We start from the raw sequence: 26,373 nt of genomic DNA on the forward strand, positions 1-26,373 counted from the left end.
GGTAACCGGAAATAACGTAGCACCGCTGGAAAGTTCCGGCGGTTTCCCTCACTGAGAGGCACTGTGAGCTCGGATCGGCCACATTTTCGCCGGTTTTGTTTGTCCGCTCTGCCCGTGCCGGTGTCAGCACCCGGGATTGGAAATACCGAGGGTCAGCGGACCGAACCTTCCCAGCACCGAGAGACCCCCGCTCCAGCTCTCCCAGTCTGTCCGTTACACTAACCGTCCGACTGATCACTACCCACCGCGGGCGGACCGGCACCATGTCCAGGAGGAGGCACAGCGACGAGAATGACGGTGAGGGCTTATCGCTCCGGCCCAGAGTCTGGGTCCAACTCAATGAATGGGAGAGCAGAGCTCTGTGTGAGGGAGGGAGGGAGGCTGGCATGCAGCGCTCTGTGTGAGGGAGGGAGGCTGGCATGCAGCGCTCTGTGTGTGAGGGAGGGAGGGAGGCTGGCATGCAGCGCTCTGTGTGTGAGGGAGGGAGGCTGGCATGCAGCGCTCTGTGTGTGAGGGAGGGAGGCTGGCATGCAGCGCTCTGTGTGTGAGGGAGGGAGGCTGGCATGCAGCGCTCTGTGTGTGAGGGAGGGAGGCTGGCATGCAGCGCTCTGTGTGTGAGGGAGGGAGGCTGGCATGCAGCGCTCTGTGTGAGGGAGGGAGGCTGGCATGCAGCGCTCTGGGTGTGAGGGAGGGAGGCTGGCATGCAGCGCTTTGAGTGTGAGGGAGGGAGGCTGGCATGCAGCGCTTTGAGTGTGAGGGAGGGAGGCTGGCATGCAGCGCTTTGTGTGAGGGAGGCTGGCATGCAGCGCTTTGTGTGAGGGAGGCTGGCATGCAGCGCTTTGTGTGAGGGAGGTTGGCATGCAGCGCTTTGTGTGAGGGAGGTTGGCATGCAGCGCTTTGTGTGAGGGAGGTTGGCATGCAGCGCTTTGTGTGAGGGAGGTTGGCATGCAGCGCTTTGTGTGAGGGAGGCTGGCATGCAGCAGTCTGTGTGTGTGAGGGAGGGAGGCTGGCATGCAGCGCTTTATGAGGGAGGGAGGCTGGCATGCAGCGCTTTATGAGGGAGGGAGGCTGGCATGCAGCGCTTTATGTGGGAGGGAGGCTGGCATGCAGCGCTTTATGAGGGAGGGAGGCTGGCATGCAGCGCTTTATGAGGGAGGGAGGCTGGCATGCAGCGCTTTATGAGGGAGGGAGGCTGGCATGCAGCGCTTTATGAGGGAGGGAGGCTGGCATGCAGCGCTTTATGAGGGAGGGAGGCTGGCATGCAGCGCTTTATGAGGGAGGGAGGCTGGCATGCAGCGCTTTATGAGGGAGGGAGGCTGGCATGCAGCGCTTTATGAGGGAGGGAGGCTGGCATGCAGCGCTTTATGAGGGAGGGAGGCTGGCATGCAGCGCTTTATGAGGGAGGGAGGCTGGCATGCAGCGCTTTATGAGGGAGGGAGGCTGGCATGCAGCGCTTTATGAGGGAGGGAGGCTGGCATGCAGCGCTCTGTGTGTGAGGGAGGCTGGCATGCAGCGCTTTGTGTGTGAGGGAGGCTGGCATGCAGCGCTTTGAGTGTGAGGGAGGGAGGCTGGCATGCAGCGCTCTGAGTGTGAGGGAGGGAGGCTGGCATGCAGCGCTCTGAGTGTGAGGGAGGGAGGCTGGCATGCAGCGCTCTGTGTGTGTGTGTGAGGGAGGGAGGCTGGCATGCAGCGCTCTGTGTGTGTGTGTGAGGGAGGGAGGCTGGCATGCAGCGCTCTGTGTGTGTGTGTGAGGGAGGGAGGCTGGCATGCAGCGCTCTGTGTGTGTGTGTGAGGGAGGGAGGCTGGCATGCAGCGCTCTGTGTGTGTGTGAGGGAGGGAGGCTGGCATGCAGCGCTCTGTGTGTGTGTGAGGGAGGGAGGCTGGCATGCAGCGCTCTGTGTGTGTGTGTGTGAGGGAGGGAGGCTGGCATGCAGCGCTCTGTGTGTGTGTGTGTGAGGGAGGGAGGCTGGCATGCAGCGCTCTGTGTGTGTGTGAGGGAGGGAGGCTGGCATGCAGCGCTCTGTGTGTGTGTGAGGGAGGGAGGCTGGCATGCAGCGCTGTGTGTGTGTGAGGGAGGCAGGGAGGCTGGCATGCAGCGCCCTTTGTGTGAGGGAGGGAGGCTGGCATGCAGCGCCCTGTGTGTGAGGGAGGGAGGCTGGCATGCAGCGCCCTGTGTGTGAGGGAGGGAGGCTGGCATGCAGCGCTCTGTGTGTGAGGGAGGGAGGAAGGCCGGCATGCAGTACTCTCTTCTGCTGGATCTCAGTTACACCACAGGTGACCATTACTATAGAATTGATGCTAGACCTATAAGGAGCAGGTCTGGGTTTAGGTATTAAAGGGATATCAGTGTCACCAAACATAACCTTTAGCTTATTGAAACAGTTTTGGTGTATAGATTATGCTTCTGCAGTTTCACTACTCAATCGTCTGCCATTTAGGCGTTAAATCACTTTTGTTTCTGTTTATGCAGCCTTAGTCACACCTTCCCTGGCTGTGACTGACCCAGCCTGTATGAAAGAAATGGTTTCATTTTCAATCTAATCTTACACTTGCTCTGTAAATGGTACTTTAAAGGGACACTATAGTCACCCAGACAACTTCAGCTCAGTGAAGTGTTATGGGTGCCAGGTTCCTCAGGTTTTAACCCTTCAGATGCAAACATATCGGTTTCAGAGAAACTGCTATATTTACATTTGGGTTTAAGCCAGCCTCTAGTGGCTGTCTTCCGGACAGCCACTAGAGGCGCATCTGCGACGCTGGAGGCATATTATGCCTCCTTCGTGCAGAGCGTCCATAGGGGAAAGCATTAAGAAATGCTTGCCTATGGACACTTTGAATGCACGCCCGGCACTTGCCTCGCATGCACACTCGGCTCATCTGACGGGGGAGGAGAGGTCGCCAGCGCCGAGGGAGCCTGGCGCTGGATTAAGATAAGCTGCTGAAGGGCCCTGGGGACTCCCTCAGGGCACTATAGTGTCAGGAAAACCGCTTTGTTTTTCTGACACACTAGTGATCCTTTAAAGGAATTGTATATCGTCAGGAATATAGTCTGATGTTGCATTTTAGGTGACCGTCCTGCTCTGATCATGCTGAAAAGGTGATGTTACTCACCTGTTTTCCTTGATGATCTTTGTAAATCCAATTGAGATGCAATTGCACATGTGCAGCTAAAGATTGTGCTGTGCCAGTCAGCATCTCCTCATAGAGATGCATTGCATCAATGTATCTCTATGGGGAACGTTCAGTGCATCCATGCAAAGTGTGGCGATGCTGAAAGCTAGTGCTGGACACTGTGCACGCCGCAGAAGGTTCCCGCAGGCTATAAACTGAGCACATGATGAGAAATTACAATTTAAACACACTCTGCAACAAAGATATATTTTTTTACAGGAAGTGTTTAGGAAAGCTGTGTGGATCACATGCTGGGGAAGTGTAGCTAGGGCTGTATAAACCGTGATTTAACTCATATATGGCAAATTGAGTAAATGAGAGTGAGGGATGATCTATACATCAAAACTGCTTAAGGCCGCTGGGCATTTTGTCATCCTGAAATTTTAACACCTAAAATTGTTTCATATCTAAATATTTGACATGCACCAATAGGCCAATTGAGTTTGTGTTCAAGTTTTGTTGCATTTTTGTTTTTACCATTGAAAGACTTATCAAGTTTGGTGGAGAGACCACCAGTTCTTAAGGATATGGATGTTATTTTGCTTTTCTTTTTCCTTTGCAGGGGGGCAACCTCACAAGAGGAGGAAAACTTCAGAACCTCTTGTAATTGAAGACCGACTAGAATCATTAATATGTCGAGTTGGTGAAAAGGTAATCTCTGGTCCTTTTTTTTTTTTTTTCCCTTCCCATCGCATTTGATCATGCTTAATTCAGACATAGCTGTCTTCTCTGCTAATGCATATGACACCTAGAACATTTCCATTTGTATTTCTCAGAGTACTTCCTCACTTGAAAGCAACTTAGAGGGGCTGGCTGGTGTTTTGGAGGCTGACCTACCCAACTACAAAAGCAAGATCTTGAGAATTCTTTGTGCAGTGTAAGTTTGCATGGTATACATATATATTTGCCAAGTTAAACCATTTAAATTCTAAATTTGTCAAAGGGCACCTGTCAAAATTGTATCTAAACATTGTGCTATCAGTTTTCCTAGCAAATACATAATTAGGATAAAATAAACACTTTTAAAAATAGTTTTCTCCCAACTGTCAGTCAGTGCTTCGGCGTGCCGAATCCTTGTCTGACAAGGGCGAGCAAAAAAGATGAACCACAGGAGGTCCATCTGCTCTCCACCTATAGTAACCAGAGCGTATGCACTGTTGTTGCTGTGGAAACTCCCTAGCCGTCACTCTGTACCTGTGCTATCATGCTGGAAACAAATCCAGCATGCCAACGTCCCTGATGAGATTTGCCCTGCTTGGGGAGGTGTCCCAGACTGGGCAAATCAAGGAAGACTTGTGGAGGGAGACCAAGTGGTGGGTGTTGCATTAAGAGCAACACTCACAAAGCAGAGCTGAAGCGGAGGAAAAGTGAGTAAAACTTTATATTTTACATTGATTACACCAGATATTTTTGATATATGGTGTATTTAATGTATATGGGAGCAATATCAGGTTTGTTTTTCAGAACTAATTTACTTTAATTTTACAGTCATGTTATCTATGTTAATACCTATGCGTATTTTTTCCCCTTTCTTATTTCATACAGTTGCCGTTCGTTGCCAGAGAAAATGACTGTTTACACTACATTAGTGGGTCTCCTAAATGCCAGGAATTACAATTTTGGTGGAGAATTTGTTGAAGCCATGATTCGTGCACTAAAAGAGACCATAAAATCAAATGCATACACAGAGGCTACGTATTTTGTAAGCTATTAATGCTTTGTCTCCTGTCCTTCACAAATAGTTTGGCAATTTATTAATATTGTGGAATCGGGTCATTTTGAATTAAACCCTTTAAGATTTCCAAAATCTATCACACTGTAAGAAAATCGTGTAATGGGTTTTACAGATTAGCGCCTCGATTATTTATTCTTGCATAAGCTCTTCAAATGATTTAATATTTTTAGATTAGCTTTTAAATGCCTTTTTCTTGTTTTTTTAAATACGATCTTTGTTTTTTAAATACGATCTTTGTTTTTTAAATACGATCTTCAATTTAATATTTTTTATCCAAAAAAATATTAAATTGAGGCCTAAATTAGCTGATTTTATTTTTCTTTCCCACCAATTGTACAAACAATATTTGTTGTGGCATGTACAAGATCATAAACGGTGCCGTAAGTGGTGCATGTTCCTCCAGACTGAGCACTGTAAATGCTGCCTTTCTAGAGGAAATGCAGTGATTACATTGGTGCCATCTCTAGTGGCAGTCACACAGACGATAAGTAGAGTTTTTTTTCTAGTCCAGCGCTGCACAGTGTCTCCACCCTCTGCATGGAGGCGCTATACATTCTTCATAGAGATGCATTCCAGTGCTTTCCTATTGACTGAGATTAAGACTGATGATCTTGGCCATGGAGGCGTAGAGACCAGTGTATGAAAAAAGGTGATTAAAACCACTTTTCCAGTGTGCTCGGAGGGGGGGCCAGTGACCTAAACACTGTGTGTATTCCTGACACTTTAGTGTTCATTTTAAGCCCAGCAGTAACTCTGGCAGCCAGGTGCGTGCCTGAAAGTTATTTATCTCACCAACCCTTCAGCACAGTTAGGCTTATTATATAATTAATAAGCTCCCCTACGTTTATGTATATTTTCTGTTTCTAATTATGTTGTACTGTAAAGTATATCCAATCTACCAGATTTATGTGAGCAACCTGTGGAAAAAGGCAAAGCAGTGGCTAAAACCAAGCATCTAGCTTGCTCTATCTGCAAAGAAGCAAAAAAAAAAAAAAATATTTTTTTTTTCCTTCATTCAAAGGGAGTACAGATTCCTCCTGCCCCAATTAATTTTTTTTTTTGCAGTACATTATGTGGCTGCGTTGATTGTAGATATGGAGGTATTGTGGGGCTCTATGCTTTGGGGAAAAGGAGCAATAGAAGGGACGTAACTTTGAAATTCCCATTCTCATACTGCATGTCTTGCAGAAGATAGTTTTAAGATCATTCAGGTATATACTGCCTCTATTCCTAGGGAAAAATAAATGTACAGTAAGTACAATTTTTTGCTTTTCCTCATCTACAAAGTGTGCTTTTGTTGTGCCGGGACTAAACCGGATTGTGATGTCGCTTACGAAATCTGTAATATTAGAACAATTAATGAATAAAGTTAATACAAAGTATGGGTGTTCTGTTTTTTGTTTTAAACATTGAAGTAATTTCCAATAGAAGAGACCGTTCTCACTTTAACACCTCAACCTATTAGCAGATTAAAGTCCCTGCTTATATAGTGAACATCTGATGTGCTTCTTGTGGCATAAAATAGAAGTTTTGTGTTTTTTTCTCATTTTTCACGCCAAGGTTCGCTTTCTTTCTGATCTCGTGAATTGCCATGTAATCGCAGCTCCATCAATGGTAGCCATGTTTGAAAGCTTTGTTGGGGTCACTATAGAAGAAGATATTCCTCAGGTAACAAAATGACTGTGCACCCTAACCAAAACAGTATTAGTTTCATTGCTACAAAATAGCCTACGTGTGTGTGTGTGTGTGTGTGTATGTGTATGTGTGTATATATATATATAAATTTTTTTATTTATTTTTTCACCAAAAAACAGCTGCTCACCGGTCTTTAAAAGTTCCAAATTTTATTTAAGTATAAATTAAAAGAGACCAACGTTTCAGTCCCAGCTCGGGAAAGTCCTGAGCTGGGACTGAAACGTTGGTTTTTTGTAATTTATACTTAAATAAAATTTGGAACTTTTAAAGACCGATGAGCAGATATATATATTTTTGCAATGGTTTAGATTTTGGCCTCCCCTTTGATGCAGAGTAAAGAGACTTTTTTTTATTTATTTTGTAGGTGCGAAGTGATTGGTATGTTTATGCAGTTCTCGCATCCTTGCCCTGGGTTGGAAAAGAATTGTATGAGAAAAAAGATGTGGAAATGGATCGCATTTTATCACAAATTGAAAGTTATCTTCAGTAAGTTATAGTTTGAATTGTACACGTAGCATTTGGTCTGTATAATAATTCATAAGTTAAGAGTTAATTTTACTTATATGGAGCCTTGCCATTCTCAAACAGCTGATGTGTGTATATATATATATATATGTGTCTATATACACATACATAAATGGAGCCATTATTGCCTTTATACAATATAACTGGGCTCGACAAATCTCAGGTTGCCATGTCGCATGGAAATTTTGCCTTGGTGCCTGAGATATGCGAGCCTCTAAACTCCAAGCTTGGCTTGCGACCAGCGGCAAGTTGGGGGAATTTCTAGGAAGACGTCTTGCTGGGTGGTCATGGAGGCGGGCGGTGAGGGAGCTGTAATGATTCTGCTCTGCTCTCCTGCGCGCAGCTTAATGAGACCGGGGCTGGGATATGATGTCATTTTCCGGCCCCGGTCTCGCTAAGTGGCGTGCGGGGGAGCAGAAACATCACAGCTCCCTCGCCGTCAGCAACCATACGTGCAGCTAGCCGCCTGCCTCCACGACCACTCAGCAAGCAGTCTGCCTAGAAAATCCCCCAACTTGCCGCTTGCCTCCATAATCCTTCAGCATGCCGCTCTCCTGCACCCCAGCCTGTCGCCCACTAGACCCCACAGGTATTAAAACAAGCAATAATGTGTGTGTCTCTGTCATGGGGGAGGTGTGTGTCTCTGTCATGGGGGAGGTGTGTGTCTCTGTCATGGGGGAGGTGTGTGTCTCTGTCATGGGGGAGGTGTGTGTCTCTGTCATGGGGGAGGTGTGTGTCTCTGTCATGGGGGAGAGGTGTGTGTCTCTGTCATGGGGGAGGTGTGTGTGTGTGTCTCTGTCATGGGGGAGGTGTGTGTGTGTGTGTCTCTGTCATGGGGGAGGTGTGTGTGTGTGTGTCTCTGTCATGGGGGAGGTGTGTGTGTGTGTCTCTGTCATGGGGGAGGTGTGTGTGTGTGTCTCTGTCATGGGGGAGGTGTGTGTGTGTGTCTCTGTCATGGGGGAGGTGTGTGTGTGTGTCTCTGTCATGGGGAGGTGTGTGTGTGTGTCTCTGTCATGGGGGAGGTGTGTGTGTGTGTCTCTGTCATGGGGGAGGTGTGTGTGTGTGTCTCTGTCATGGGGGAGGTGTGTGTGTGTGTCTCTGTCATGGGGGAGGTGTGTGTGTGTGTCTCTGTCATGGGGGAGGTGTGTGTGTGTGTCTCTGTCATGGGGGAGGTGTGTGTGTCTCTGTCATGGGGGAGGTGTGTGTGTGTCTCTGTCATGGGGGAGGTGTGTGTGTCTCTGTCATGGGGGAGGTGTGTGTGTGTCTCTGTCATGGGGGAGGTGTGTGTGTGTCTCTGTCATGGGGGAGGTGTGTGTGTGTCTCTGTCATGGGGGAGGTGTGTGTGTGTCTCTGTCATGGGGGAGGTGTGTGTGTGTCTCTGTCATGGGGGAGGTGTGTGTGTGTCTCTGTCATGGGGGAGGTGTGTGTGTGTCTCTGTCATGGGGGAGGTGTGTGTGTGTCTCTGTCATGGGGGAGGTGTGTGTGTGTGTCTCTGTCATGGGGGAGGTGTGTGTGTGTCTCTGTCATGGGGAGGTGTGTGTGTGTGTGTCTCTGTCATGGGGGAGGTGTGTGTGTGTGTCTCTGTCATGGGGGAGGTGTGTGTGTGTGTGTCTCTGTCATGGGGGAGGTGTGTGTGTGTGTCTCTGTCATGGGGGAGGTGTGTGTGTGTGTCTCTGTCATGGGGGAGGTGTGTGTGTGTGTCTCTGTCATGGGGGAGGTGTGTGTGTGTGTCTCTGTCATGGGGGAGGTGTGTGTGTGTGTCTGTCATGGGGGAGAGGTGTGTGTCTCTGTCATGGGGGAGGTGTGTGTGTCTCTGTCATGGGGGAGGTGTGTGTGTCTCTGTCATGGGGGAGGTGTGTGTGTGTGTCTGTCATGGGGGAGGTGTGTGTGTGTGTCTGTCATGGGGGAGGTGTGTGTGTCTCTGTCATGGGGGAGGTGTGTGTGTGTGTGTGTGTGTCTGTCATGGGGGAGGTGTGTGTGTGTGTGTGTGTGTGTGTCTGTCATGGGGGAGGTGTGTGTGTGTGTCTCTGTCATGGGGGAGGTGTGTGTGTGTGTCTCTGTCATGGGGGAGGTGTGTCTGTGTGTCTCTGTCATGGGGGAGGTGTGTCTGTGTGTCTCTGTCATGGGGGAGGTGTGTGTGTGTGTGTCTCTGTCAGGGGGGAAGTGTGTCTGTGTGTCTCTGTCATGGGGGAGGTGTGTGTGTGTTTCTGTCATGGGGGGTGTGTGTGTGTGTGTGTGTCTCTGTCATGGGGGAGGTGTGTGTCTGTGTCATGGGGGAGGTGTGTGTCTGTGTCATGGGGGAGGTGTGTGTGTGTGTGTGTCTCTGTCATGGGGGAGGTGTGTGTGTGTGTCTCTGTCATGGGGGAGGTGTGTGTGTGTGTCTCTGTCATGGGGGAGGTGTGTGTGTGTCTCTGTCATGGGGGAGGTGTGTGTGTGTGTCTCTGTCATGGGGGAGGTGTGTGTGTGTGTGTCTCTGTCATGGGGGAGGTGTGTGTGTGTGTGTCTCTGTCATGGGGGGGTGTGTGTGTGTGTCTCTGTCATGGGGGTGTGTGTGTCTCTGTCATGGGGGGGGTGTGTGTGTGTGTCTCATGGGGGAGGTGTGTGTGTGTGTGTGTCTCATGGGGGAGGTGTGTGTGTGTGTGTGTCTCATGGGGGAGGTGTGTGTGTGTGTGTCTCTGTCATGGGGGAGGTGTGTGTGTGTGTCTGTCATGGGGGAGGTGTGTGTGTGTGTCTCTGTCATGGGGGAGGTGTGTGTGTGTGTCTCTGTCATGGGGGAGGTGTGTGTGTGTCTCTGTCATGGGGGAGGTGTGTGTGTGTGTGTCTCTGTCATGGGGGAGGTGTGTCTGTGTGTCTCTGTCATGGGGGAGGTGTGTCTGTGTGTCTCTGTCATGGGGGAGGTGTGTGTGTGTGTGTCTCTGTCAGGGGGGAGGTGTGTCTGTGTGTCTCTGTCATGGGGGAGGTGTGTGTGTGTCTCTGTCATGGGGGGTGTGTGTGTGTGTGTCTCTGTCATGGGGGAGGTGTGTGTGTGTGTGTGTGTCTCTGTCATGGGGGAGGTGTGTGTGTGTGTGTGTCTCTGTCATGGGGGAGGTGTGTGTGTGTGTGTGTGTCTCTGTCATGGGGTAGGTGTGTGTGTGTGTGTGTGTGTGTGTCTCTGTCATGGGGAGGTGTGTGAATATTTTAAAATATATTTTTACATTTACAATTTTGCATAATGTTTTTTCAATCTATGCTTCAGACATACTAATCTAGTTTTAGAGTTGTCTGCATGCTAACTCGTTTTGTTGTTTATATTAGACGGCGTCAAAAAATTCACGTGTCTCTCCTGCAAATATGGTCAGCAGAAAAACCACACCCACAAGAAGAGGTAAGTTGACTATTAATTTTAACTTTGTGAGTCTAGTTTTGGAGAAGGCCCTTTTCCCCCTATATGTACATATTAGGAATGGAAAATTTTAACAGCATGGCTATTCTGACAATTAATAAAAAAAAAAATAGGTGTGTACCTGTGTGTACCTCTAAAAATAGCAAAATTCTTAAAACATAGTGAAATCATCATAGCCATAGCAATCATAGCCTATAAATGTGATCTTAACAGGGATTTGAAGTTAAGATTGCAACAGTAGTAAGAGAGCGAGAGATGGGAAGAAAACTGCCATTATGAAAGGGGGTTTCTTGAAATTCCCAACACAGACTAAAAATATTATTTTGGCTGCAGTATCGCCAGCAAAATTAAAGGACCACTATAGTGCCAGGAAAACAAACTCGTTTTCCTGGCTCTATACAGTCTTTGGGTCCCCCACCCTCAGGGTCCCACTCCTGCTGGGCTGAAGGGGGAGAAAGGCGTTAAATTCTTACTTTTCTCCAGCGCCAGGCTGCCTCGGCGCTGGGGTCTTTCCTCCCTCTTCCGACGTCATCTGCCGAATGCGCATGCGCGGCAAGAGTCGCGCGTGCCTTCCATCAGTCCATAGGAAAGCATTTCTCAATGCTTTCCTATGGATGTTGGCGTCTTCTCACTGTGAAAATCAGTGAGAAGTGCGGAAGCGCCTCTAGCAGCTGTCAGTGAGACGGCCATTAGAGGCTGGATTAAACCATATGTAAACATAGCAGTGTCTCTGAAACTGCAATGTTTACAGCTGCAGGGTTAACCCTAGATGGACCCGGCACCCAGACCACTTCATTGAGCTATAGTGGTCCTTTAAAGTTAATATTATTTTACCTTTAGCTTAAACTGGTCTTTCGTTGAACTCTTAGAATCTTTATTAAAGAAAACTGTTAATTCTTCCAGTATTTGGACTGCTTGTGGGCCCAGATTCAGAAGTTGAAGAAGGATCGCTGGCAAGAAAGACACATATTGCGCCCATACCTTGCCTTTGACAGCATTCTTTGTGAGGCTTTGCAACACAATCTACCACCGTTCACACCACCACCTCATACAGAAGGTTCTGTTTACCCAATGCCAAGAGTCATTTTCAGGATGTTTGACTATACCGATGCTCCGGAAGTACGTACTATTAGTACAATGTAATGTAGCTTACTGGTAAAGTATAGATGACCTTCTGTTGTGGTATATTTCTTTCTTAATTGTAATTGCTGAATATTGCATACTGATTAATTCTACATTTTGAAACTTTCAGTGCAAGGATTTTCTTATTGAAGTTTATTTATTTTGACCAGGGTCCAGTTATGCCAGGAAGTCATTCAGTGGAAAGATTTGTTATAGAAGAAAATCTCCATTGTATCATTAAATCACACTGGAAAGAGAGGAAAACTTGGTATGCATTTGTTTTGGTTTTTAATTTAAATTTATATAAAAGTAGGAACACTAGAGATGAAAATGAGTCATGCTTAATGTGTGTGTGTTTATATACATTGCATTCAGAAAGTATTTAAATCCCTTAATTTTTTTTCACATTTATTAAAAACAGCCTTATGGAACAATTTTAAAAGATTTCTAGAGCGCGTAGGGAAAAGGTTATTTTGAAACCGGTGGGGAAAAAAAATAGGAAAACCCATTAACTGTGCAAGCATACGATAAAATCACATACACTTTATTACTTCTATTTTAACACCATCTAGTGGCGAAACATTGAATAATTTTTTTTATCTTTTTTTTTTTATTATTTTTATTATCCACCTTCTACAAGTCAATTTGAATGAAATGTATTTTTTTAATTTTCTATTAGTCACAATTATTTTACATAACTGGAGGAATCAAGGCTGGCATTTTAGGGATTTATCTTCATATTAAGAAACTGAAAAGACTGTTTTCTTTACAGTAGAAAATTTGTTGCTTGATACTAAATGTATCTTGAATGCATTGCTATAATCTGATAGTTTTGAATCAATGTTCCTTCCTTAGCCAATAGATAGTGTTAAAATATAAGCAATAAAGTGTGTGTGACTTTATTGTATGCTTATGAAACGGTTGTTTAATTTTTTTTTCCACTTCAATATACATTCATGACAAATACAAAAAATGTTAGACACCATTTGAGAATATATTAAACAGAAAATAGCTGAAGTATCACATTGACTTAAGTGTTCAGGTCCTTAACTTAGCAGCGATAAAAGGCTTAAGTCTTTTTTGGTATGATGTGACCAGCTCTGCACAGCTGGATTTGGGAAGTTTTTGTCATTTATTTATGCAGATCCTCTTAAGCTCTGTCAGCTTGGACAGCCATTTTCAGACCACATATCAGAGATATTTGATTGGGTTAATGTCTGGACTCTGGCTGGACTTCTCAGTGACATTCAAAGCATTGTCCTTAAGCCACTCTTGCATTTTAATGACTGATATAAAAGTCATTGTTTTGTTGGATAGTGCACCTTCAGTCCAGTCTCTGATCCTACGCACACTGCACCAGATTTTTCTTAAAGTCATCTCTGATTTTACTGCCTTCCGCTTTCCCTTAACCCTAACCAGTCTGCCAGTCTTTCGCTGAAAACACATGCAAAACATGATGCTACTACCACCAAGCTGTTGGGATGGTTTTGTGTAGTTGATGAGCACAGCCTGGTTTACTACAGACATTATACTTTGAATATAGGCAAAGGCAGTTCAACTCTCGTTTCACACAGTCTGAGTTCTTCAGATGCTTTTTATGCAATTTCCAAACTAGAATTCATGTGTGTTGCAGTGAGGAGAAACTTTGGTCTGGCCAGTTTGCCTTGAAGTCCAGATCAACGGAGTGTTACATTGATGATTGTCCTTCTGCAAGTTTATCCCATTTCCACACGCTGAAGCTCACCTAGAGTTACCGCCAGGTTCTTGGTCACCTATTTTACCAAAGCCTTTTCCCCCCAATTGCTTAGTTTGGCTGGGGAGTCGGTTCTTGGAAGATTCCTGGTTGTTCCAAACTTCGTCCATTACAGAATTATGGAGGCCTTTGTGCTCTTTTAAACCTTCACTGCAGCCAAGATGTTTTGTCACCTTCTCCAGATGTGTACCTTGAGCATATCCTGACAGAGCTCTTAAGGCAGTTTTCTTTACCTCATGGCTTGGTTTCTGCTATAGTATGAATTTACAGCTGTGAGACCTTTTATATAGACCGCTTCATACCTTGCAAAATCATGTCCAATTGTATTTACCACAGGTGGACTCTGATCAATGTGTAGAAACATCTCAAAGATTATGCAGAGAAATGGGATGCATCTGGACTGAACGTAATTGTCATAGCAAAGAGTCTGAATACTTATGTAAATGCAATATGTCAGGCTTTTTAATTATTTTTTATTTTTTTTTCACATTGAGGGTAAATTGATGTGAAACCTAAAAACAACAAAACCTAAAGTTTAGGGGGGAAATATTTTTTCAATGCACTTTTTGTGTAATTATCATAATTTTTGAAGGGAGAAAGCATTCTGAAAATGTTTTAGCCGGTAACTAAGATGTGGCTTGGAGCAGAAGATCCTCCGGTGATGGACCAATCCTCCTCGTAGCAGTGCAGCAAAAGCATCTCTACCAGCTGTCAGACAGCCACTTAAGGAGGATTTAATCTTGCAATGTAAACAATAGTTTCTTTTAAAAAAACGCAATGTTTTACATTGCAGGGTTAAGACAGGGCCATTGGCCACAAAGCAATTTTATTGAGATGATGTGGTCTGGGTGACTATAGTGTCCCCTTTAAACCAGAGACTGAATATGATGCAAGTAAGAACATCATGAAGAAAGGGTATTTAATTGTAGGCCATGGTTGGAGGGAAATCATTTTTTATTGATCCATTTTATGCTTTTCTTTTAAAACTAGCCACTTTGAGTAAAAAAAAAACAGTTTCCACTTAATTTGAAATAATCTGTTCTATATCTTTCTCTTGTAGTGCGGCACAGCTATTAAGCTACCCAGGGAAGAACAAGATTCCTTTGAACTATCATATAGTTGAGGTATGTGAGTGATGTTTAGTTCTACAGTTAATGGTTTATTTGCTATACGGTAACATATGCTGTATTGAAAACTCAGTTCCAAGATTTGTCAGTTATAGTTTTATTAGCAGGTTATTACATTCATACTAATCATTGAATTGTATTTTTCCATTGTTATTTCACTCATCCCTTGTTCCTATTAGTTGCTTGGCACCTGTTCATTACATTGAGATATTAAGACTGTAGAGATATGTTAATGTAAAGGATAGGATGCTGATAACAGTTTACAAAAAGTTTCATCAAGCACTTAAGGCATTATTGTGCAAAGATTAAAAAAAAATAGTGCGTTTATAAAGATACATACTTTTTTTACACCATTTTCTGAATGGGAAGCAAGAGAGAGGCAGAGTGTCAGCTGACACTCTCAGCCTATTAGCGGCATCTACATCAAGACTTCCTGATTAAAGACTCAGACTTTCAGAGAAAGTGGATGGGGCAGAGCTTTTGGGAGCAGTCTTCCAGTCTTTAGGTTTAAATTATTAATTAACTGTTTAACTCCTTAAGGTAAGACGGCACCGGAGACCATCTAGCACCATGGCAACTTCATTGAGTGAAGTTGGTATGGAGCCCAGAGTTTCCATTTAGTATCGTTATTTTCAGGCCTATTGAACTTGAAGTGATTCTTTGTTACTTGTAATACAGATTTTCTTATTGCTCTGATTTGTGTTCTATTCCTAGGTTATATTTGCTGAACTCTTCCAACTTCCAGTCCCACCACATATTGAAGTCATGTATACAACACTATTAATTGAACTCTGCAAACTGCAGCCTGGATCTTTACCACAAGTTGTATCCTTTTTATTTTTATATTTTGGAGGCGACGCAGTCCTATATAAATCTGTCAATTTAAAAAAAGGTGTTTTAGTTGCAATCTGCATGTAACTCTTGTTAAAACTCTGGTTATGCGCTCAAACCATTTTTGTAGCAAGGCATGACGATTTCATTCACTAAATTGAGAATTCAAAGAAAATTACAAAAATAAGACCAGTCGGTAAACTGAAAGTATGGTTGACTTTGAGACGTTTCCCAGTTTGGCTAATTTAAAACTCACTCTGAATTCACCTTGAATACTCTCTTTAGTGAATAACCCTGATAATATTAGTTTTCATTGTGAATTTTCCAGGGTTTCCAATTTATACTATATTAGCAATTTATATGTCAAAATACTTGAAACATCTTTGTGGTCCATACTTTAGTTTAATACAGAGAAGTTATTTGGAATGACGGAGTTGAGTCATGCAATATGGCAATTGCCAGGTTTGGAATAATCTGATGGGATGTGTAAATGGGGGAAAAAAATATGGAAATAAATGATATTCAGATATTTAAAAGTCAAAATATCATCAGATGGTATGCAGTTTGTTTTTAAATGTGTCTGTTATTTTAATCAAAATTTGTAGTTCGTAGTTTTCCTTATTGGAAATCAATAGCTTGCACAAGCCACTGAAATGCTGTACACACGCTTGGACTCCATGAACACAACTTGCATCGACAGGTAAATATAACGAGCAGTAAAATTTGCTGTATGAACAAATAAAACTTAAATGGACACTCTAGGCATTGGTTTATCATTCTTGGAATTTCCTGTCATCATTCCTCTGTTTTTAAATGGTTAAACAAGAGTCCCCGACAGCTGGGCCCCTCTACCGTTTAGTCTAATGAGGATTCATTAGATTGAGCCGCAGTGGCAGGGATGAAGTTTAGGGCCAACCATTAACTATAACCACTTCAATTAGATGTTATGGTTGAAGTACCTAGCGTGTCCCTTTTGAGAAAATATTTAAATTTAATCCTATAGTAGTTTAACTACAATTCAAACTTTTCTGGCAACATAACTGCAGGTGAAGAATTGTGGGAATTACAGTTCATCTACAGTTGCAGTGCCTAGGTTTACACAGCTCTGCTAAAGGGGCATGCATCACTTGACTTTTAAGCCAGCAAGATAATACTTATAAACAAACATACAAACCAAAGTAAAGCAAAACCAAAAACCTACGGCTTCTCTTGCAGTGAGAAGTGCTGCTTTCACCTCAGTCTTTAAAGGGGACCATAACAAGTTATAAAAACGTTATCTCCATTCTAAAAACACACTATTTTATCCCTATACTACATATACCAAAACATTTTAATCTTCAGAATTAGGCTCTACCTACCGCATTTCTGCAGCTCAGCTATTGGAAATCCAACTTTGTGTGATAGTGGTGAGCTGGGATGAATGGGGCAGGTATTTTCTGAACAGTTTAGTGACTACAAAAAATTATTTATTTTTTAGGTTTATAAATTGGTTTTCTCACCATCTGAGTAACTTTCAATTCCGATGGAACTGGGAAGATTGGTAAGTGCTTTTTAATCTTTCTTTGCTAGAAGAGATGACTTACTAGTATCTGTCATATTAACTACATTGTTTTAATTAACTTATTTATGTGTGTTGCAGGGCTGATTGTATTCCTCAAGACCTAGACAAACCTAAACCCCAATTTGTACGAGAAGTTTTAGAAAAATGCATGAGGTATATATATGATTTTGTATATAGTGTTTTGCTTTATATTTGCCAGATTATGACTTTCCATAATTTGTAGAGATTTCAGAGGCTGGTATTAGTTACTCTACATTAATGGATATTTTAGTGCGCTCAGACATTTTCAGTGAAACACATTATAGATGGCCTAATGTTCACTGCATATTCTGCATACATAATCCTGTATCCACAAATCTTATTTCCTTTTTTTTTTTTTTTTTTTTTTACTTCTCTCCTTTCCTAGGCTTTCCTATCACCAGAGGATATTGGACATTGTGCCTGCAACCTTTTCTGCTCTGTATCCACCAGCTCCCAAATGTGTTTTCAAATATGGAGATGAGAGCGCTAGTAAGTGACTTTTTGTTTGTTTACACGTGTTTTACTGTACTATATTATATTAAAGGAACACTATAGGTACTAAACATTTAGGTGGCTCGAGCCCCCCCTCCCAATGACTCCCTAAGAAGGAGTTACAACTCACCTTATTTAAAGTGCTGCACGGCTCTGCCAACGCTATCCACGCCCCTGAACCACCTCCTTGGTGACCTCAAAATTTCAGATTTTTAGCCAATCCATTGAGTGGCCATCTGAGGAGTGGCCACTTGGCTAGGGGCAATGTAAACACTGCATTTTCTCTGAGAAGGCATTGTTTGTTTGAAAATGCATGAAGGGGATGATTATACTAACCAGAACAACTACTATAGTGTCTGGCAGTATTAGGCGCCAAAACAACTTTTAAACTTAATGATGTGGTTTTGGTGTACAGATCATACACTTGCAGTCTTTCTGCTCAATTCTCTGTAATTTTAAAGTAAATCACTGTTATGCAGCCATAGTCACACATCCCCTGGCTGAGGCTCAGAGCCTCAGCCAGGGGATACACTTCATAAAAAAGTCTCTTTTATTTTTTTTTAATTTTTTTTTTTAACCTTCCCTTATAGCACAGTGATTAAACACCCACATGGCAGAGAATTGAGCTGTGAGCCTGCAGGTGCATTACCTATACATTAAAATTGCTATTTTAAGAAGCACTATAAGGTCAGGAACACAAACCTGTTTTCCTGATCCTATAGTGTTAAAACCATCATTTAGCCCTCCTGTTCCATCCCCCAAATATTGCAGTCTGCCTGTTTTGGCTCTGCCCCTGATCTGTTAGCTTGGCTGACCTCAGAAGTGGAAATCTGAGCCAGTCACAATGCTTTCACATAGGAAAGCATTGGATTGGCTGAGACTGTCAAGGATGCAGATTGTGGCAGAGCCAGCGCAAGCCAAACACAGCGCTGGCCAATCAGCATCTTCTCATAGAGATGCATTGAATCAATTCATTCCTATGAGGAAAGCTCAGTGTCTGCATGCACAGGGTGGACACACTGGCATAAACCATTTAAAACGTAACTTTTATTAATTCAGCTATATAAAAAGGTAAAAACATATAATTACATCCAAAACAGTCCCTACATAAAGAGACTAAAATATATGGTAGTCAAAAATGTGAACTAAGTTTAAATTCGACAAATTCAATGAATCAAAAACTGCCTGTCCATTTACTTCACATTGAAAAAAGAACTCGTACCAAGACTACTTAGTAGCAACACATACATGCCACCACAAGTGTATAGTAACTTTGTATCCTATCAAGAAACTAGCATAATAGGAAAATAATTGTCAGCTAAAAGTTGGTCTATCTTATAGAGCATAAAATAGATACAAAAAACATCTCACCTCTATATCTGTCAAAGCAAAAGGGGAAATGTAAGGAGAGGCTAAATGCTATACACAGTGCCTATTGTGCTTTCGATGGCCCAATTTAAAAAAAAAATCTAGCCACCCATCAACTCTATCCTGTAGTTTCTAGTCTCTAAATATAGGTAAAAAATGTAAGTAGAATAAGCAACTAAAGATTGGAAAATGAAAGCAAAAAAATGTAAAGAAAAAAAATTGTCTAAATCAAAACAAATCAGGGAATGTGTGGTGGCTGCATCTCCATAATCATGTAATGCAGCAGCATCGTCCCATATAGGTAAAGCCTTCCCACACACAAACATCCCGACGCTGGCTCTTCCATAGAAACCCTAGGAAGCACCTCTATTAAGCATCTTAGGAGTGGCCAGTGGAGGTATCTCTAGGCTGTAATGTAAACACTGCCTTTTCTACTCACCAGGACAAGGATTCTACTCACCAGAACAAATACAAGAAACTGTAGTTGTTCTGGTGATTAGTGTCCCTTTACCTAGCTTTGTTTTTGTGCTTAGAGTATCCATTTAATGCTAATGTGAAATTTGGTCAGGGAGACCATTACCAGCTGTTCTGTGTAAAGTGTGTATTATTTAAAAATAATAAATGGTGATGGAACCAATAATGTTTTGTTTTTTGTTAATTGCTTTTTTTTCCTGCTCTTCTACAGGTTCCTTGCCTGGATATGCCATTGCGCTCAAATTGACAAGTGTGATAAAAAATAAGGCGGTTAATGAGGATATTTTTAATGTTTTAAAAGATGTTCCTAATCCAAATCAAGATGACGATGATGGTAAGAATTCCTATCTGATCTTTGCTATGTAGCTTAGTAAATTGTTATATACTTTGTAGTGCTTTGTAATGGCAAAAAGTTTTTTTTACATTCTTAAAATGTAAATAATCATGCTTTACACTTTTTGCATTTTCTTAATAAACAAAATATCCACTGTAAAATAGTTTACCTGTATGTTTTGCTTACAGATGAAGGAATAAGCTTCAATCCACTGAAGATCGATGTTTTTGTGCAGTCTCTGCTGAATTTGGCATCAAAGTCCTTTAGCCATTCGTTCAGTGCTATTGCAAAGTAAGTGTTTTTTTTGAATCCCTGCTGAAGTGGTGGACAAAAAAAAAATGGGTCATTCTACTTAGTAAACTTTGAATTGCCTTTCAGTTCTCCACTCTTTAGTCCTGCATTTTTAAAAAAAATAAAAAATAAATCTTTTTTGGAACAGCTTCTTTTTCTCTTGTCACTGGAGGTCCTGTCATTCCAGGCTGTAGAATTTTTAGTCCTGTTTTTTTCCTTTGTATTTTTTTTATTTTTAATACATTACCAGCCACTGTATTCTCCTCCATATTTGCTTTGTCTAAAATGGTACATTGATTTAGTCAAGAAGACTGCCTTCCGTCCTTTTTATTCAAGACCACTATATTTTGGTGTCCAAGCCAGTCTTTTGGTTCATTCTTCCATTCTTACCTTGGTCCTGGATTTTGTGAATAGGAAATGAAGGGTTTGTGGTTGTATATTTTAACCTTTATTGAGAATTTTAATTCTTGATAGTTTGGAGCTTGGACTTCGGAGCAAGCTCTCACTACCTTCTGGCCTAAGGTATACTCCAGAATGATGACCTTTTGCTTCACTAATTTTTAATGTTGCTTCCTGATCCCCTCTACTACTCCATACGATTACTGTGTTTTAAGGTACTCCAAGAGTCCATGATGCGACAATTCCCAAATCATTTTTCTTTATTTTTTTTTACTGTGGTTCATGACCTGGAATGACCTTGTGAACTTAGCGGGAAACTACTGATTTATAAGTTAAATCTGTTTGCCTTCTGTGAGGTAAACTGTTCTTCAAGCAGCATTTTTAAAATGTATTTTTTTACATAGTCTTGGCTATGTAATCTTCTGTTAATCCTATTTGTCGAACACTAAAAAATAGTTTGTTTTTTTTAATTTGAAAAAGCCATTTTGTATTTCCATTTGAGTGTTGTAATAATATAGCAAAAATGTTTGTTTAACCTCTTTAGATTAAGGCCTAGATAAATATTGTGTTATGGTTCTGCATGTCATCTGTCATGAAGGTGTTAAAGATAGGATTTTTTTTTTTTGTCCCTTCAGAGAAACAAAAATCCAGGTCTGTCCCAATATAAACAAACTTGTGTGGTTAACGTGTGTCTGCTTCGGTGTAATTAGCTGCTCAATGCTCTACTGTCTAAGTCAGTGGTTCCCAAACCTGTCCTTAATGCACCCCTACCAGTCCAGGATTTGGGAAGTACCCGGTTGTGTCTAAGGTGTTTTTAGAAAAAAAAAGAAAACACACAACTGGGTAATCCCTAAATCCTGGGTGCCTTGAGGACTGGTTTGTGAACCACTGTAATATGTAGTTACTAATTGTGCTTAGCTGTGACATGGCATATTGATTATTACATGCATTGTTTTCACAAGGTTTCATGAAGTTTTCAAAGTATTATCTGACAGCGATGAAGGGAAGCTTCATATTCTCAGGGTCGCCTATGAGGTTTGGAAAAATCACCCACAGGTAAGGGGCTTAATCTGCCTTCAAATGTCCCTTTTCTTTGATCAGATTTTCATATTGTCTACTTTACTTTTGTAAACCCTGTAGTCCTTGTTATGGAAAAATGTAATTCCTTTATGTAATTCCTTTATGGAATATCTTGATTTTTTTCATTTTTTTTTATTTTTTGTAATAGAAGACAAAACCTATTACCGAAAAATATTAAGGAAACTATCAGACATGAGTCGGAAATTGTTGAAATGCAGTTGGCAAATCTTTATGTATCAGAAACTTTTAATGCCATAACCATGCCACTTGCGACTTGAAAATGTAAATAAACATAATCCTCAAAGAATCAATTTGAGGATTCATTCCCCTGCTTGAGGGATTAGCTAAACACTCCATTATCAGTATAACGGAGCATGGCTAGAGTTACGTAATACATGATATAGCAAAACAGAAATAAGCGCTCACTACAATAATACAAAAGAGGGCAGCAGTAAATCCGTGAGGATTCCCAAAACCTCACAAACAGTACAAATTATAACAAACAAAGTGACAAACCATGCCCAAAAGAGTGTAAAAATGTACAGCACCACTTGTATTAATATATATACATATACTTCTATAGAGTCACTGTATACAGGTATTGAGTAACTTTTGGTAACCTCAAAGAAAAAAAAAAGACAGTGTACAATATTTAACAAAATATGTAATGTTTTATTTAAACTGTATAGAGGGCCAACTCACACTTTATTGAGCTACTAAGAGCTCTGCTGTAAATGGTTTGGGCGGTGCTATGTATAAGTATATGTATATGTGTATGTGTATATGTATATGTATATATATATTATATAAAGACAATTTAGACCCTCTTGCACTCCTACAAAAATTGATAGTACCAGATGCCAAGTCTCAATAGTATAAAAAATTACCGTCACTCTTGGGTTTGATTCATCCAGTTTATTGTTGGTAGATTCAGGCTAGGTCAACGTTTCAGCAACGCCTTTGTTGTCCTGATGAAAGCTCCGATCGGGAGCTGAAACGTTGACCTAGCCTGAATCTACCAACAATAAACTGGATGAATCAAACCCAAGAGTGCCGGTAATTTTTTTTTTTTTTTTTTTTTTTTTTTTTTTTATATATATTTTGAAATAAGAGTTCAATTCTTCCAGTACACACTGGCTGGGCTTCCTCAGAAGTGTGGATAATCCTGTCCCGGTTTATATAGGCTGTATGTCAGTAATCAGTGAAATCTGGTGTCTCTAATGCATTTCCTGCTTGTTCTTCGGTCGCGCACGTCGCCCAGGAAGTGACGCGTCACAATAATTACCTTGCATGGGTTCATAGGGTATGTAGTCTTACATCCGCGAGTATACAAAGATATTCAGTGTTTCATGTCCGTCTTTGTGTAGCTCCGCTCTTTATATTACGTTGGCAAATAATGATGTATCAGCAGTTCATTGCAAAATATGTCCCAATAGCTCGGTCGTCCATATTGAATGTGGGCAAAGTGTGGGAAACAAACATTGCATTAGAATAAATGGACTAACTGTATTTAAAATACCAAGCATTCCTTAAAGTCCATAGAAAGTAGCACTCATTAAATATTATGTTAAACTGTGAACATTATTTAAAAAAGAGAGAGAGGTAACCTGAACCTATTTTAAAACATACCACTACAATTAGATAAACTATTAGTGAATGTGAATAAGCCAAGGAGAGGTATAGATCTATAAAAGCGGGGTAATATAAATAAATTAAACAGGTTGGATGCCAAAACACATAAAAATAGTAAGGATTACAAGAAATTAAAGGGACACTATAGTCTCCACAACAACTAGAGTTTTATGTAGTTGTTCTGGTGAGTATAATCATTGCCTTCAGGCATTTTCATTCAAACACTGCCTTTTCAGAGAAAATTCTGATGTCATCAAGGAGGCAGATCAGGGGCAGGGCCAGCGCTGGCGGACCTAAGCGGCACTGGAAATAAGAGTTTTGTAATTCCTTTTAACGGGGGTGGGAGGGGCAAGCCACCTAAATGGTGGGTTAGTGTTCCTTTAAACAGATCAAAATCGGCATTCAGATCATTAGGGTGGAGGGTGTCTAGATAATACACCCATTCCATCTCTTTTTGGCCAAGGAATATATGATATATTCTTTGGATTTTTTTTTTTTTTTCTTGGTGTAGTCCTACTAACATACAAATGTATGAAATTGTTTTTTATTGTTTTTAGATGACTGCTGTGTTAGTTGATAAGATGATACGAACACAGATTGTTGACTGCGCTGCAGTGGCCAACTGGATTTTCTCCAGTGAATTATCACATGATTTTACCAGGTTAGCTGGATTACTTTTGTTACCTTCTAATTGCGTTTTATCTTACAAATGAGTGTTATTTTCCCATTTAAGACGATTTGAGGATCTGTGTTAAGAGGCTTATTTCTCAGCACAGTGCCATACTGAAATTTAAAGCAGCTATGTATAATATTATAAAAAATTGTGGGATGTGTAGTTATCTATGCTTCAGTTAAAGAGTTTGACTGTCTCTAATAGCATAGTTTGTTTTATAAATGTAAAAATTAATTGAAATCCAGGACATATTGGGCATTTTGACAATGAAGACTAATAAGTGAATCTAGTTTAAGTGATTTTTCTTTAATTGCATTAGTTGTGTTGAAATTACAATCCCAAACACCAGAAATCTCAATAAAGCCTTGGCCATTAAGAGATTACACCCTAGATTTGGAGATTTTTGTTACAAACTGCAATTCATCGAAATTTGTGCCTATCGTGGTGATTGGTCAAATAGCCAAACTCCAAGCTGATATATATCCTTTTTTTTCTAGATATGGAAAGCAATTGTTTACTGTAAATAAAAATATATTGTACTTTTATTCTATGATCCTTTATGTCTAGTAATTAAGTAGTTTTTCATAGGTTATACATATGGGAAATCTTGCACTCCACAATTCGGAAAATGAATAAGCACGTCCAGAAAATCGAAAAAGAATTGGAGGATACAAAAAAACGTCTTGCCAGGCAGAACAAACGAGTATGTAAACCATATTACTATTTGAGAAGTAAAATCTAAATTTTAATAAGGGTGTGTTCTCTTGAATTTCTTTTGAAATACAAATTTATTAAACAGATGGGTGTACATGTCTTCTTTCCCTGATTTATCTTTTTAACCTACATAACCTGCCTATATGTATGCAATGAGTTTTTTATTTTTTTAAAATCACATTTGCTGCATGTGTTGTAGCACGTTTTTTTATATGTGGTTTTTAAACACACTTTTAGAGGGACAGTGATGATGACGATGATGATGATAGTGGAAGGGAAGATGGTCCTCTGGAAGAACAGATAGAACGTTTGCAGGAGAAGGTCGAGGCCGCTCAAAGTGAACAAAAGAATCTGTTCCTTGTCATCTTTCAGGTATTTTAGTAGTTTCAATTAATCATACAGGCATTTTATTAAATCTAAGGTCTGTAAGTTTTTGTCCATTGTTTTTTTTTGTTTTTTTAGACATCTTATTTATTTTAAATGTATTAAAAGGTTAGTCCTCCCCATATTTTTTAAATTCCTTTCCTATGGTTTCTCTAAAATTAGAAAAATGAGGTTAAATATTAGATTCATTACATCATTTTGTATGTCTTAAACATCTAATGCACAGACTATGCTGTGTGATTGCAATAGCTCACACTCTTCAAATGTATTTATGTATATATATATATATTTTTTTTCTTCTTCAAACTCTATGGAAACAAGAGAACCACAACATAATTTTCTACTTACTAGATATTTGTTAATGACCAGCTTTGTCATTTTTTTTAGCGCTTTATTATGATTCTTACGGAGCACCTGGTGCGTTGTGAAACTGGAGGTATTGATGTGAATACTCCATGGTATAAGAATTGCATAGAGAGACTACAGCAAATTTTCCTCCAGGTTTGTGCTTTTCTCGTTTACAGCGTATTCAGATATTATAGAAAATGTTCTGCACCCTTGACTATTGCATTGCAATATTAACTTTCGATAAATCTTTTTCTTTAAAGCATCATCAGATAATTCAGCAGTACATGGTCACCCTTGAAAACCTCTTGTTCACAGCGGAGCTTGATCATCACATCTTGACAGTCTTCCAGCAGTTCTGTGCATTACACGGTTGATATGCACATAAGACCCTCTCATGAACTTTTGATCCGCAAGAGGAAATGAATAATTGCATTTTGTTGTTGTTTTTGTGCTTTTTTTTTTTTTTTTTTTTTTAATACATTAAGAGTATTCAGAGTAAAACACTGCAGTTGTGATGCTAATAGTGAAAGGACATCTTTTCTAGTTAAACCAGGGTGTCTGTTAAAACCGTGGTTTATTATTCGACTTGAACAGCTAAATAGTAATATGACAATACCTTGTGTTTTTGGGTTGGTCATGTGATGTATTGTTACCTTTCTATACTAACATTTGTTACACCACACTTTGTAGATCTGCCTTAGATTGTGGGTTTTTTTTTTGTTTGTTTTTTTCCTTTATTTTTAATGTATTGCTAAAAAGGTTTCCTCATTGCAATGTGAAGTGAAGCAAGGAATGCATTTTTGTAAATGTGGCTACAAGTAGCCAATTATCTTTCTTTGTTGATTTTATTAACCTGCCTCGAGAAAAAAATCTAAAAATTGCTTGCAATTTTTTCCTCCCACTCTGCAACAAAATTATCATTTTTGAAAACGGCTTGGTTGAAATAAACCTGGAATACTTTTTTACTATTTGTGTGCTTGTTTTGGGGCTCCACTAAAAGGCTGTGCTTGTACAATAAAGAAAAATTATAGTCACCTAAATTACTTTAGCTAAATAAAGCAGTTTTAGTGTATAGATCATTCCCCTGCAATTTCACTGCTCAATTCACTGTCATTTAGGAGTTAAATCACTTTGTTTCTGTTTATGCAGCCCTAGCCACACCTCCCCTGGCTAGGATTGACAGAGCCTGCATGAAAAAAAATAAAAAATGGTTTCACTTTCAAACAGATGTAATTTACCTTAAATAATTGTATCGCAATCT

At 41.0% G+C, this 26,373-nt stretch overlaps 1 protein-coding gene across 1 annotated transcript; it reads left to right on the plus strand.

Moving 5' to 3' along the window:
• Window positions 1-26,080, plus strand: NCBP1 (nuclear cap binding protein subunit 1). The gene is made up of 23 exons (XM_063455285.1): window positions 1-297; window positions 3,734-3,822; window positions 3,948-4,048; window positions 4,717-4,873; window positions 6,467-6,574; window positions 6,966-7,087; window positions 10,421-10,490; window positions 11,412-11,627; window positions 11,801-11,898; window positions 14,444-14,507; window positions 15,225-15,335; window positions 15,977-16,041; window positions 16,819-16,881; window positions 16,981-17,055; window positions 17,309-17,412; window positions 19,469-19,591; window positions 19,780-19,882; window positions 21,244-21,337; window positions 23,551-23,654; window positions 24,255-24,369; window positions 24,618-24,752; window positions 25,152-25,265; window positions 25,373-26,080. Exons 1-23 carry the CDS (start codon window positions 264-266, stop codon window positions 25,484-25,486), a joined length of 2,379 nt encoding a protein of 792 aa, XP_063311355.1. The 5' UTR covers window positions 1-263; the 3' UTR covers window positions 25,487-26,080.
• The last annotated feature ends 293 nt before the right edge of the window (window positions 26,081-26,373 follow it).

The sequence above is a fragment of the Pelobates fuscus genome, chromosome 5 (genome assembly GCF_036172605.1).
Source record: "Pelobates fuscus isolate aPelFus1 chromosome 5, aPelFus1.pri, whole genome shotgun sequence".
Lineage (NCBI taxonomy): Eukaryota > Metazoa > Chordata > Amphibia > Anura > Pelobatidae > Pelobates > Pelobates fuscus.

Bases quoted from the DNA above. Each gene is read 5' to 3' on its own strand.
- NCBP1 (XM_063455285.1), top strand. From the start codon at position 264: ATGTCCAGGAGGAGGCACAGCGACGAGAATGACG. The intron at 17,056-17,308 runs GTATATATATGA...CTCCTTTCCTAG, and splicing joins GTTTTAGAAAAATGCATGAG to GCTTTCCTATCACCAGAGGA. The intron at 25,266-25,372 runs GTTTGTGCTTTT...TTTTCTTTAAAG, and splicing joins TACAGCAAATTTTCCTCCAG to CATCATCAGATAATTCAGCA.